Genomic DNA, 15,449 nt, shown 5'->3' on the forward strand with positions numbered 1-15,449 from the left:
AAAACACCGGCCTCAGAGCCACAAATCCTGCTCTTCGGCAAGGACCTCTCTAAAAAAGTGAAGGACCTGGAAGAGGAGTCCAAAACATTTGGCCTCATGAGGGCAGGCCCCGGGACGAGCAAAGCAACAAAACCCAAGCGGCAGTACCCCACCGCGTCCACCAGTCGACGTCAGCCTCATGGGACTGGTGAACGCTCGGGGTCCGCACATTACCCCCGAAAGCCTTTTTTTGGCCAGGGCCCAGAGCGGACCCCATGGAAAATGCGTCACCCCCAACCAGCAGCACATCAGACAACACATCATCCAACGAAGAAACAGAAGAAACACCCGTAACCATGGAGGTAGGTGGGTCTGGTTCCTACCAGCATATAAAAAGTGGGGGTTCTATACTAACAGGGGGGAGATTACACCTGTTTGTGGAAGCATGGAGGTCTATCACGAATGATAAATATATACTCAACAGCATTCGTGGATACAAAATAGAATTTGTTCAAGAAAACATGCCACCAGTTCAGCATACACCCCAAAGGGTTTTTTCCCTCTTAGTTAAAGAAAAACTAGAGGGCCAAGCAGAACTGGTGAGGCTACTCACAAAGGGTATCATTGAAAAAAACAAACATGAACCCTTGGAATTTGTCTCAAATATATTCACTAAAACTAAAAAAGATGGTGGACGTCGCATCATCATTGAATTAACTTCACTAAATGTGTTTGTTAAGTATATACATTTCAAAATGGAAACGTTTGTAACTGCCAAGCAACTGATTTCCAAAGGATACTTCATGGCAAGCATCGACCTTAAAGATGCTTACTATTCAGTACCCATTCAAAAGGATCATCGCAGATACCTGAAATTTACCTGGATGGGGCAACAATGGCAGTTTAAAGCGTTGCCTAATGAGTTAACATCAGCCCCAAGATTATTCACCAAGATATTAAAACCAGCCTTGGCAATATTAAGAAAACAGAAACATATTGTCATGGCATATCTTGATGATATCTTAATAGTAGGCAAAACCATGGAATTGGCTATATCAGCTACCAAACAATTGTTTGAAACCTTGGGATTTGTCTTACATCCAGATAAATCTAAGTTGACACCATCCACAACCATGGACTATCTGGGATTCACAATTAACTCAGTCCACATGTCTGTAACCTTGCCAAAAGACAAAGCAGCCGAATTGGCACAAACATGTAACAATTTAATGGCCAACGATCGACCAACCATTCGACAAGTGGCAAGAGTAATTGGAAAAATGGTAGCAGCATTTCCAGCTACACAATTTGGACCTCTGCACTATCAAAACTTACAAAGAGCAAAAGTGCAGGCGTTAAAACGACATGCAGGTCACTTTGACCGAGTCATGAAATTACCCACTGAAGCAATATCAGAGTTACAGTGGTGGGTAGGGAACATTTGGCATAGTTCCAGCCCTATCATCATTAACCCTACGTTAATTATTCAAACATATGCCAGTGCTCAAGGCTGGGGAGCAACTAATACTATATCCAGCACAGGTGGTAGATGGACTAATCTAGAGTCATCTTTACTACAGACACTGGGCATAAATTATCTGGAAATATTGGGTGCATTTTATGGCTTAAAAGCATATTCAACAAATATGCATCACTTGCATGTTCGTTTACAAATAGATAATACCACGGTGGTGGCCTATATTAACCATATGGGCGGTATAAAATCAATATCATGTGACAATTTGGTCAACACAATCTGGCAATGGTGTGTCGACAGACATATTTGGCTATGAGCAACTTACCTACCAGGTAAGCTAAATACAGTGGCAGACACCAGGTCACGCAAATTCAATGATAACACCGAATGGATGTTAAATCCCAAAGCATTTGCTAAAATTACAAAGCAATATGGCACGCCAGATAGCGATCTATTTGCATCCAGACTAAATCACCAGGTTCCAATGTATGTCGCTTGGGAACCAGACCCTGCGGCAGCAGCGATAGATGCGTTCCCGCTGGACTGGGGAAAATTCTTCTTTTATGCTTTTCCTCCCTTCTGCCTCATCAGTCGGGTACTACGCAAAATACAGATGGACTCTGCTTCAGGCATTTTGATAGTATCCGACTGGCCTACACAGCCATGGTTCCCAGTGGTCCTCGACATGGTCGTCGAGACCCCAATGACTTTTCCCAGTAGCCCAGACTTGTTAACTCACCCAGTATCAGGCATAAGCCACCCATGCCACGATAAAATTAAACTCCTGGGTTGCAGATTTTGAAAAGGCCTCTGCTGGGCCTGGGATTGTCAGAAAACACCATCAACACAATGACAGCATCCCACCGCGTATCCACAAGGAAACAATACTTGTCAAGCATCAAGAAGTGGGAAAGATACTGTTCGGACACAGGAACCACATACTTAACTACAACTGTAACCAATGTACTGGAGTTCCTGGCAGGCCTTCACCACAATGAAGGACTCAGCTACAGCACCATTAATACAGCCAGAAGTGCTCTGTCAGCCTATTTAATTCAGGCACCAGGACAACAGGCCATGGGATCCCACCCGCTGGTGATCAAGCTCATGAGAGGCATATTTAACTCTAATCCCCCCAGACCTAGGTACACCCAAATCTGGGATGTCAGTGTGGTCCTGACATACCTTAGGGGATGGTCACCAGCCAGGTCCCTCACCCTGGAACAATTAACTCTGAAGACGGTCATGCTGATGGCACTTTTCTCAGCACAAAGAGTCCAGTCACTTCATCTATTACGATTGGACAACATGGTTGTAACATGGTGTCTCATTTACCATCCAGGGGCTGGTCAAACAGAGCAGGTCAGGAACATCAAGCCCAGTCATGGAATTCCAGGCTTACCCACCTGAACCACAGTTATGTGTCATGACCCACTTATTGAACTTTATTGACACAACAAGAATTCCCCGAGGGAGAGAAAAAGCCTTATGGGTCAGCCACAAGAAACCTCATGGTCGGGTGACGAGCCAAACTATTTCAAGATGGCTCAAGCAGGTGCTGAAAGCCGCTGGTGTAAATACTAACGTGTATAAATCTCACTCCACCAGGGCAGCATCCACGTCGGCGGCTAAGAGGATGGACGTACCTATGGACCACATCCTGGCTACAGCGGGGTGGTCTGGGGAAAAAACGTTTCAAATACAGCCAGTAATATAATAAGCCATTGGCAGAACCTGCATCATTTGCAGAAAAAATATTAGAATCTGCAAATATATAATTTAAGCCCGGGGGAGCAATTTGTTTTTGTTATTGTTTAATAAACACCATTATTGTCTTTACAAACAGATTCATGGTTGATTACGATAACATACTTCCTCCCTCGAATGACTTCGGCAGTGAGTGAAGTATGAACTGTTACACGGTTTGAAATCACAGAGCTTTAAAATCTTCACGTAGTCACTCACGTGACTCCGAAGTAAAATAGTAAGATTAAACGAGAACTTACCAGTTCGAAGTTTGATCTGTATTTTTGAGGAGTTACGATGAGGGATTACGTGCCCTCCGCTCTCACCCTCAATTATAGAGATCATCTGGTATTTAAGTTCTCCTTTTCTTTACTATGTTTATTTCAATTATTGTGTCTTTCTGTGATTCCACACCGCTGCTTTGAAGTATGTCGCGCATGCGTGCTGGACGGGTTCTTCACGTAATCCCTCATCGTAACTCCTCATAAAATACAGATCAAACTTCGAACTGATAAGTTCTCGTTTAATCTTACTAATAGATAGGGTGAATGTGCAGAGCCTTTTATCTGGAGTAGGGGAAACTAAAACCAGAGGACATAGGATTAAGGTGGGGGGGGGGGGGGAGATTTAATAGGAACCTGAGGGGTAAGAGAGGGTAGTGGGTATATAGAACAATCTGCCAGAGGACATAGTTAAGGCAGGTGCTATAACAACATGTAAAATACATTTGGACAAGGTACATGGATAGGAAAAGTTTAGATGGATATGGGACAAATGCAAGGAAATGGGACTAGCTTGGATGGGGCATCTTGGTCGGCATGGACAAGTCGGGCCGAAGGGTCTGTTTCCGTGCTGTACGACTATGACTGCACAGCAGTAGCATCCATGATCTTGCTTGCCTTTACACCTCCTTGGTTTGCTAATTTATTTAACTGTTGTCCATCTAACAGCTCAGTTATATATTGGTCTTCTGCTAACTATCTATCTTCCCATCGATCTACCTATCAGACAATTCATCTGTCCTCTGCCTCTCTAAATTTCTCTGCACCTATTAGTTATTAACTTATTGATTGCATTATCTTGTTTATCAGTTGTCCTGTCACTGTGCAGCATGGCTATCTAGGACTGTAAATTGATCTAAATCTCCTCAGAAAACTTTTAAAGTGCCTTTTTTTCTCCAGTCGGTATTTAAAAGGTAAATATTCATGCATTGTTTCCACGTCGCAGTCCTTAGCTACTATCTACCTCATTGAAGACCCTCAGACTATCTTTAATCGGACATTACTGGACCTCATCTTGAATTAAAATGTTTCCCATTATCCTGTATCTGTACACTGTGGATGGCTCGATTGGAATCATGTACAGCTGCTCCTCGACCTACGAAGGTGTTACGTTCCGAAAAACCCATCGAAAATATAAAATATCGCAAGTCGAAAATGCATTTAATACACGAGGCTGGAAGTGACGTGCGGCTCGCTGCCATTGCCAAGCGTTTCCCGATCGTAAATTTGAAATATCGTAAGTCAAAGCATCTTAAATTGGGGAGCATCTGTATAGTCTTTCCGATGACTGACCAAAAAGTACTTCACTGTACCTTGGTGCATGTGACAATAAACTAAACTAAACTAAACAGATGTGCCGAAACGCCTACAGAACCTCCAGATTCAGGGACAGTTTTTTCCCAGCTGTTATCAGGCAACTGAAATATCCTATCAGCAACTAGAGAGTGGTCCTGAGCTACCATCCACCTCATCGGAGACCCTCGGGCTATCTTGACTATTTCGGACTTCACAACTTTAACTTGCACTAAACGTTATACCCCTAAACCTGCATCTGTACACTGTGGGCAGCTTGATTGTGATCATGAATTGGCTTTCTGCTGACTGGATTGCACGCAGCAAAAAAAGCTTTTCATTGGACCTCGGTACACGTGCTGATAATAAACTAAACTAAACTAAAACAAAACTAAACCTAAACTAAACCATTCTGTGTCATTGGGGATTGAACTCACACAGGGGGCAACTCCCATCGAGTATAGGGAGGGGAGATGGGCTCGTGAGGAGGAGGGCTAAGTGCGGGGGTGGGGGGAACTGGAAGTGGATCCAGGTTTGTTTGATATAGGAAGGAACTGCAGATGCTCGTCGAATCCGAAGATAGACACAAAATGGTGGAGTAACTCAGCGGGACAGGTAGCATCTCTGGAGAGAAGGAATGGGAGATGTTTCTGGTCGAGACCCTTCTTCAGACTAGTCAGGGGAGAGGCAAACGAGCACTAAACGATATTCCCATTATCTTGTATCTGTACACTGTGAATGGCTTGATTGTAATCATGCTTTGTCTTTCCGCTGACCGGTTAGCACATAACAAAAGCTTTTCACTGTACCTCGCTACATGTGACAATAGACCAGACTAAACAAAACCAACGTGGATGGCATTCCAGACCCATCGATGTGGATGTCTCCTGTCTGCTCTCTGCTCGTTTCGACGCAACATTCCCAATGGGTTCCAGGGCAGGAGGGCAAGGGGGAGGGAAGGGTGGGGAGCATCGGAGAACGAGATGATTCAAGGCACCACAGACATTTAAATGTCCGGTTATCCAACCCTATTGAGTTTTCTGTGCAATCCCATCTTTGCTATAGACTCCGAGTAGAGTCAATGTTCAATGGCACAAAGGAAGTGTTGTCAGGGTGAATGCACAGTCTCTTCCCCAGAGTAGGGGAATCGAGAACCAGAGGACAGAGGTTTAAGCTGAGGGGGGGAAAGATTTAATAGGAACCTGAGGGGCAACTTTTTTATTTACACAAAGGTAAGTGGGAGTATGGAACGAGCTGCCAGAGATCGTAGTTGAGCCAGGTAAAATCACAACGTTTAAGAAATATTTAGACAGGTTAGACAGGACAGATTCAAACAAGAGGACATGACTTGAGAATTAAGGGACAGAAGTTTAGGGGTAACATGAGGGGGAACTTCTTTACTCAGAGAGTGGTAGCTGTGTAGAACGAGCTTCCAGTGGAATTGGTGGAGGAAGGTTCGATTTTATCATTTAAAAATAAATTGGATAGGTATATGGACGGGAAAGGGATGGAGGGTTATGGTCTGAGTGCAGGTAGATGGGACTAGGGGAAAATAAGTGTTCGGCACGGACTCGAAGGGCCGAGATGGCCTGTTTTCCGTGCTGTAACTGTTATATGGTTATATGGTTATTTGGTACATGGATAGGATGGGTTTGGAGGGTAATGGGCGAAATACTGGCAGGTGTGACTAGTGTGGATGGGTCATGTTCGTAGGCGTGGGCAAGTTGGGCCGAAAGCGATGTTTCCCACGCTGTATGACTATGACATTCCTTTCCTTTATTTAACTACAACATTGTTGTGGTGATGCTTAAGATGTAAATAACTCATGTGGGTGTACTTGGCAAAGACATTGTCACTGTATATATATCGTACGTCCATATGTTAGAAAAGATCAGAATAATGCACACAAACTTGTGTAGAAGTTTCAAGTATCCGTAGGTATCGTGCTTAGACGTTGCCAACTCTCTCAGCACCACACCAAGTCCACTCCTAATCACGGATTGATAGAACTAGTTTAGATATACAGCATGGAAACAGGTCCATCGGCTCACCGAGTCCGCGCCGACCAGCGATACCCGCACACTAACACTATCCTACGCACACTAGGGACAATTTACAATTTTACCAAGCCAATTAGCCTACAAGCCTATATGTCTTTGGAGTGTGGGCGTAATCCGGAGCACTCGGTGAAAACCTACGCAGGTCCCGGGAGAACATACAAACTCCATACAGACAGCACCCGTAGTCAGGATGGAACCTGGGTCTAAGGCAGCAACTCTACCGCTGCGCCACTGTGCCGCCCACAATGATTGAGAGATATTAAGGGAATCGCGGTAATCTGTTTACAGTACATGTGACAATAAAACACTTGCGACTTTCTTGAATCTTGATATGAGATAAAGTGGGGATGAGGAAAAAGATCAGCCATGACATTACATGGTAGGCAGGCCAAAAGGTCGAATGGCCTGTTCTGCATGATTCCTACAGTCATAGTCATACAATGTGGAAACAGGCCCTCTGGCCCAATTTGCCCATGTCGACCAAGACACTAGTCCCATGCCCATGTTTGGCCCATATCCCTCTAAACCTACCCATGTACCTGTCGAAATCTCTTGTTATCGTACATAAATATTGTTATAGCAATGAGGTTGTTCTTTCAATGGATGGCCTCCCTATTTAAATGGAACCTTCAAGGTCAGCTGCGGGAGCCCCCCACGGGGCATGAAGGGTGAAGGTCCGGAGAGGAGAGCGGGATGGTTCACTGGTGATGTGAATGAGGTGACGACTGCAATGGGCCTTGGTGGCCAGCGGTAGCTGGGACTGTGTAAAGTGGCACACTGTGTAAAATCTGGTGACTATTTGATGTGGACATGCCTGGGGTATATAATCGAGATTGTCTTTCTGTATGCCAATAATCACACTATTCTGTATGCTAAAAATATTTCACTGTACCTCAATGGTCCTTTATTGCCAGGTGTTCCATTTAAGGTGCAGTGAAATTTGATTCTTTGACATACGTTTGGCATGTACGTCACCATAAAAAGATCCACGAACCATTGAAACAAATTCATCTCGAATTCTGCGGATACACACAAATTTTCACATGGACCAACCTGCGGGACAATTTGTCAAACACAAAGCGCTGGAGTAACTGGGCGGGTCAGGCAGCATCTCTGGGAGAAAGGAATAGGTGGCATTTCGGGTCGAGACCCTTCTTCAGACTGAGGGTCATGGGAAAGGGAAATGAGAGGTATAGACGGCATTTAGGACAAATGAATGGAAGATATGCAAAAGACAAAGCTAATCAAGGAAATGTGGAGCCATAATTGTCCAATGTTCACTGTGGGATAGGTGACAACGGGTTATACAGTTTAATTTGCCATGCAGTGGTGGGCTGTTGATGGTGAGTCCACTCGGGGGGGGTGGGGGGGGTGGGGGGGTAATTCCATTTACCGGGACACATGGTGGTGCAGGCAACTTTCTGGACACTCTGGCCGTCGCAGAAGGCACCTCCGTTGATGGGCGTGGGATTGGTGCAGGTGCGCGTGCGTTTCTGGTAGCCCCGGCCACAGCGACTGTTACAGGAGGTCCACTCCATCCACGAGGACCAGCCTCCGTTCACTGGGGAGATGGGGAGAGAGGGAGAAGATGTTGAGACAGTGTTAGCACAGATTGAGAACCAAGATGTAAGAGGGTGGAATTAGAAACATAGACCTGCAGCTGGCTGGTTATTACACAACAACGTGCTGGAGTAACTCAGTGGGTCAGGCAGCATGGATCGGTGATGTTTCAGGTCGAGCCAGGCTGTAAAGGGCCTCGACCCAAAATATCACCTTTGCTGACTTTCTAAAGTCGCTACAGCGTGATAACTGGCACATCGGCCCACCGAGTCCGCGCCGACCAGCAATCACCCCCGTACACTAACACAATCGTACACTCTAACAACAATTTACAATTTCTTACCAAAGCCAATTAACCTAAAAACCTATACGTCTTTGGAGTGTGGGAGGAACCTGGAACACCCAGAGAAAACCCACGTGGTCCCATGCGGCCCCATCTACACTCCTCCCATTTGCCTGCGTTTGGCCCATTTCTCTCTCATTTTAAACCATTGCTCTCCAGTGTTTGAATTCCCTACCATGGAATAAAAGAATGTGCATTCTGCAATCTATTCCCCTCATGATTTTATGCACCTTGGCAATATCGCCCCTCAGCCTCCAGTGCTCAAACCTCTCCTTGCAGATCACAGCTATAAAGATACGCTGTACTGACAAGTAGCGGCACATAAAAAACACTCGTACATCCAGACAAGGAGTGACTGAGATGCAACACCAATGCTCCAGTAACTCTTTCCCACAGTAGGAAGATCCACTGAGTTACTCCAGCACTTTATGTCTATCTTTGTTATAAGCCAGCACCTGCAGTTCCTTGTTTCTACTTCTATACTTGGATTATTGTGTTCAGTCTTGGTCACCCTGCCGTAGGAAAGATGCCATTAAGCTAGAAAGAGTGCAGACAAGATTTACATAGAAATGGAACACAGAAAAGCACAGCACAGCAACAGGCCCTTCGGCCCACAATGTCTGTGCCAAACATGATGCCAGGTTGAACTAATCTCATCTCTCTGTACGTGATCCATATTCCTCCATTCCCTGCATATCAATGTGCCTATTTAAAAGCCTCTTTGAAGACACTATCTGCCTCCAAACCACCCAGGCAGTGTGTTCCAGGCATCCACCACCCTCTGTGTAAAAAACTTGCCACACACATCCACTTATGATTTTGCTTCTCTCACCTTAAAGCTGTGCCCTCTAGTCTTTGACTTCCACCTTGGGAAAAACGTTCTGACTGTCTACCCTATCTAGGCCTCTAACAATTGTATATACTATCAGGTCTCCCCTCAATATCTAAAACTCCAGAGAAACAATCCAAGTCATTCTTGGACAAGGACATTTGTGCTATTGAGGGAGTGCAGTGTAGGTTCACGAGGTTAATTCCCGGGATGGCGGGACTGTCATATGTTGATAGAATGGAGCGGCTAGGCTTGTATAATCTGGAATTTAGAAGGATGAGAGGGTATCTTATTGATACATATAAGATTATTGAGGGATTGGACGTGCTAGAGGTAGGAAACATGTTCCCGATGTTGGGGGGAGTCCAGAACCAGGCACCACAGTTTAAGAATAAGGGGTAGGCCATTTAGAACGTAGATGAGGAAAAACTTTTTCACCCAGAGAATTGTGAATCAGTGGAATTCTCTCCCTCAGAAGGCAATGGAGGCCAATTCTCTGGATGTTTTCAAGAGAGAGTTAGATAAAGATAGCGCAGTCAGGAGATAGGGTGAGAAGGCAGGAACGGGGTACTGATTGTGGATGATCAGTCATGATCACATTGAATGGCGGTGCTGGATCGAAGGGCTGAATGGCCTACTCCTGCACCTATTGTCTATTGTCTGTCCTACCGCTCCTTATACCTAATACTCTCCAATCCAGGCAGCATTCAGGTGAACGGACATCTTCTGCACCCTCTCCAAAGCCTCCACATCATTCTGGCCTAACCACTCCCTCCATTTTTTGTTGCCAGTTTCAGGGAACTGTGAACCTGAAGCCCAAGATCCCTCAGTACATCAATGCTGCTGAGGGTCTTGGTGTGTAGACTACCCTCTTTACGATGATGTTGCTAGGACTCGAGGGCGTGAGCTACAGGGAGAGGTTGAGCAGGCTGGTACTCTAGTCCTTGGAGCAAAGGAGGATGAGGGGTGCTTTTATAGAAGTTCATGAGAGGAATAAATCGGATAAACGCACTATTCCCCTATTCCACTGTTCCCCTATTCTTTTACCCAGAATAGGGGAATCAAGAACCAGAGGACATAGGTTTAAAGTGAGGGGGAGAAGATTTAATGGGAACCTGAGAGATAACATTTTTATACAAAGGATGGTGTGTGTATGGAACCAGCTATCGAAGGAGGTAGTTGAGGCAGTTACTCTTCTAAAATTTGAGAGACATTTAGGCAGGTAGTTTAGCTTATTGTCATGTGTACTGAGGTACGGTGAAAAGCTTTTGTTACGGGCTAACCAGTCAACGGAAAGATTACACGATGATTACAATCTCACCATCCACAGTTTGCAGATACATGATAAAGGGAATAATGTTTAGTGCAAGATAAAGTCCAGTTATTTCCGATAAAAGATAGTCTGAGGGTCTCCAATGAGGTAAATAGAAACTGGATCTATTTACTGGATCTGTTACATAGATAGAATAGGTTTAGAAGGATGTGAGCTAAGTACAGGCAGGTGGGAGTGTTGTAGGTGGGACATGTTGGTCGGTGTGAGCAAGTTGGGCCGAAGGGCCTGTTTCCATGCTGTATGACTATTGTTCCTTTAATACATATTAAAGCAGACCTTCAGCGAAGGATTAGGGTTGTGATCTGACATGGCAGCAGAGCCACAATCTAATTTGGAACTAATTAATTGGAAATACTACTTCAATGAAACCTGGATGGATATTTTAATTAAGGAGTTGAAGATGACCTAATTAACTGATATTTAATCACAAGGATTTCAGAGTATAAGAGATCTCCCTAGTGAGATTAAGGGATTTCACAAGGTGCACACCTCTTTAATATTTCCCAGAGTTTTTTAATGCCTGTTAAACCAGGAATAATTTCAAAAATGGCTGCTACTCTCTGTGATATTTATTACAATAATGATCCGAAGTTCATGGAGACACTAGGAACTGCAGACGATAGAAAATGGAGCAAAACACAAAGTGCTGGAGGAACTCTGTGGGTCAGACAGCATCTGTGGAGGAGAATGGACAGACGGCATTTTGGGTCGGGTCTCATCTTCAGATTGATGGTGTGGGGGTGGGGGAGAGAGAAAGGTGGAAAACAGAGGTGAGGGTGAAACAAAACCCAGTGAGTCTCTTCTTCTTCTTGCGTATGGCGTGCACAGCCCAAAGTTGCAGGACAACTTGTTCTGTTTGATCTTATTTGATTGTGCACGCTGGGTTGATTGTGTTCGTCGAAACAGGGCGGACCACGTGAAGGTTGCAATCTCCCGCCCCAGCCCAGTGAGTGATAGGTGGATGAGGTGAGTGAGAGGGGCCAGCGGGGGTGATTCAGAAATGGGTGAAGAAAGTGACATTGGTGGTAATGCTTTTTTTCGGGTGCTATAGTCATGAAGATCTTTCCTTTGTTATGATCCTGTGCTTTTATATCACGGTGTTTTCAAAGTTTAAAGGAGTTGTGTTTTTTACACAGAGGTGGGTGAGTGCCTGGAACAAGCTGCCAGGGGTGTGGTGAAGGCAGATACAATAGGAGTCTTTTTGATGGTCACATGGATATGCAGGGGATGGAGGGATATGGATCACTTGCAGCTGGAGGAGATTGGTTCATGTTGGCATCATGATCAGCATAGATATTGTGACCAAAGGGCCCGTTCCTATGCTGGACTGTGCTACATGTTTAATATTTTCGATATGACTCTTAACTACTGATTCCTCCATGCTGCCTTTTATTATGTCTGAACATTCCATCAGGCTTCATAAGTTCATAAGTTCCAGGAACGGAATTAGGCCATTCGGCCCATCGAGTTTACTCGGCCACTCAACCATAGTCGACCTATGTTTCCCTCCCAACCCCATACTGCTGCCTTCTCCCCATAACTTCTCCCCATAACTCCTGTTGCTATATTAAAGAGGGTTAGATGCGGCTCTTGTGGTTAAAGGGACCAGGGGGTATGGAGAGAAGGCAGGTACAGAATACTGAGTTGGATGATCAGCCATGATCATAATGAATGGCGGTGCAGGCTCAAAGGGCCGAATGGCCTGCTCCTGCACCTATTTTCTATGTTTCTATGACACCCCTGCACAGGTCATTGTCAAAGATGTAGTAATGACAAACATGGCTTAATTGCCACTATGGTACCTGTCTCCTGGCAGCGCATTCCAGGCACCCACCACACTCCGTGTAAAAAAAACCTGCCCCACACATCTCCTTTAAACTTTACCTCTCTTATTTTAAAGCTATGCCTTGTAATTTAGTCCAATACATTTGCTGCTGAGTCTGAAGCTTACTGTCGGCTTGCATCACAGCTCGGTTTGGCAACAACTCCGCCCAAGACCACAAGAAATTGCAGAGAGTGCAGGTGTTGCCCAATCCATCACACAGACCAGACTTCACACCATTGATTCTATCTACACTTCACGCTGCCTCGGAAAAATAGCCAACAGAAACAACACATTTTCCCACCACTGCCATTTCTTTTTCTCCCGTCTGGCAGAAGATACCAAAGCTTGAAAGCACACACCACCAGACTCAGGAACAGCCTCTTCAGCTCTGTTCTCAGACTTTTGAATGGTCCTTCCATAAACTAGGGTACTGTCCGATCCACCTCTACCCCAATGGGGATATTGGACTGTGTCTGTGGAATTGGAGCGCTGCAATGCAGAGAACTATATCCTGTGCTCTGTATCTTCCCTTTTTCTACTGCTGGTATTCAAGTTTGACATGATTGTATTTATGTATAGTATTAGCTGATGTCAGTGGGCTGAATGGCCTAACTCTGTTCCTTAGATTTTGGAGCCACAGCGCGGAAACAGGCCCTTCGATCCCCCTAGTTTGTGCTGGCCAGTGTACACTCACACTGTCCTACACACTAGGGACAATTTATAATATTACTGAAGCCCATTAACCTCCAAACCTGTATGCCTTTGGAGTGTGGGAGGTCAAAAGGAGAACGTACAAACTTCATACAGATAGCATCCGTAGTCAGGATCGAACCTGGATACCTGGCGCTGTAAGGCAGCAACTCTACCGCTGTGCCACTGTGCTGCTCCGACAACTGATGGACTTATGAATGTATCTGAATGGATATCATGCAAAATAAAACCTTTCACTGTACCTCGGTACATGTGACAATAATAAACCTAACCCTACTTGAATGTTACCTCGTTGGCCATGTACGGGCTTGTGGTCACAATGCTGTCTGCACCGGGCTGGTGAATTCACTCACCGTAGACAATGACAGTGGCTGTTGTGCTCCTACGCCGAGCCACAATGTTTTTGGCCACACACGTATAGTTGGCTGTGTCGGAGAGTCGGGCTTGCTTGATGATCAGGTTGTAGTCGATGGTCAGGTAGAAGTTCTGATCTTCCTCGGGGTCAATGACTTCCTCGTTCCTCAGCCACTCCACCTAGGCATCCAAGAGAACCAGCCACACAGTTAGATACCGCGCCTCCGGTCAAACGCACCCTCGGGCAATAGGCCTAACAACCTTCCCAGTCCCTTTAACATCATCAGTCAGATTATTGAGTATTTTTGTGCCTCCAGCTCTTCACGCCAGAGTGAGGCCAAAACGTGGATTTTGATCCAAGATGGCACCCAACCCAGGCGACTCTTTGTGCGCTGGTCCCAGAAGTGGATCTGCAATCACGCATTACAATCGCTCCACTCCTTTAAATCTCTACTCCAACAGATCATGTATCCATCCGACAACTGTGGATGACTCGATTGAGATCATGTATTGTCTTTCCGCTGACTGGATAGCACACAACAACAGCTTTTCACTATACCTGGGTACACGTGACAATAAACTAAAGGCAAATTGGAGGAACAGCACCTCATATTTTGTTTGGTTAGCTTACAACCCAATGGTATGAAAATTGAATTCTCAGATTTTAAGCAACCGCCCCTCCCACCTCCTCCACCCTCGTCGTTTTACCTGTCCCACGGTTCTCCGCATTGTTTCCCTCTTGAGATCACACCTTCTCTGGCCAACAATGAGCTTACCTGGCTAGGGTCCCGACCAGAAACATCACCTAGCCATTTCCCCCAGAGATGTTGCCGGACTCACTGAGTTACTCCAGCACTTTGTGTCTATCTTGAGCATAGAAGTTGGGAGGACAAGTTACAGTTGTGCCAAGACATCACTGTGGCCACATTTAGAATATGGTGTCCAGTTTTGGCCACCGTGTTGTAGGAAAGATATTGTCAAGCTGGAAAGAGTGCAGAGAAGATTTACTCTGAGGTTTCCAATACTCCAGGGCTTTAACTACAGGGAGAGGTTGGGCAGGCTAGGACTTTATTCCTTGGAACGCAGGAGGATGAGGGGTGATCTTATTGAGGTGTACAAAATCATGAGAGGAATAGATTGTGTGTAAATGCACAGAGTCTCGTACCCGGAGCAGGGGAATCAAGAACCAGAGGTGTATAAGATCATGAGGGAAATAGATAGGGTAAATGAGTGGAGAGAAAATTACAGGAAAGGTCACGTAAAGCCTGAGGGAACACTAATTCCTACTCCCTAGGAACATGAAGCAGATTAGACATCTCACAACTCAATAATATCTAAAATTGATCCGTAGAAATACCTGCAGATGCTGGAAATCTGAAATAAAAACTGCGTAAGCTGGAAATGCTTGGAAGATCACAGAGGACATGAGTTGGGAGTGAGTACAGGTCTACCACCGATTTTCCGGCATGCTTAGTTCCGGAGCCTTTCTGGATTATCCGTTTTGCCAGACCAACGGAGGCCACAGTCTCTGATAGGAGTCCAACAGTACTGGAATGCTCGGCCTAGGCCACCTCGGGGCCGAGTTACCGGCCCGCAAAGTTGGCCTCGGACGTCGGCTATGGGAACGGATCTGCTGGCTCCAGCCGGGCCGGAGTTCC

General features: G+C 45.5%; 1 protein-coding gene across 6 annotated transcripts in view; it reads right to left on the minus strand.

Annotated features, from left to right (window-relative positions):
* Positions 1 to 15,449, minus strand: part of unc5c (unc-5 netrin receptor C) — a 288,173-nt gene that overhangs the window by 43,723 nt on the left and 229,001 nt on the right. For 4 of the 6 annotated variants that reach the window (XM_033022604.1, XM_033022596.1, XM_033022588.1 and 1 more), the window contains exons 5-6: positions 13,791 to 13,971; positions 8,230 to 8,397 (exon numbers count right to left, since the gene is read on the minus strand). In XM_033022604.1, the coding sequence (XP_032878495.1) occupies positions 8,230 to 8,397; positions 13,791 to 13,971 (349 nt within the window). The remainder of the gene's footprint in view (positions 1 to 8,229; positions 8,398 to 13,790; positions 13,972 to 15,449) is intronic. The other 2 variants (XM_033022624.1, XM_033022615.1) reach the window with 1 other exon arrangement.

This window comes from Amblyraja radiata, chromosome 1 (assembly GCF_010909765.2).
Source record: "Amblyraja radiata isolate CabotCenter1 chromosome 1, sAmbRad1.1.pri, whole genome shotgun sequence".
In the NCBI taxonomy this organism is placed as follows: domain Eukaryota; kingdom Metazoa; phylum Chordata; class Chondrichthyes; order Rajiformes; family Rajidae; genus Amblyraja; species Amblyraja radiata.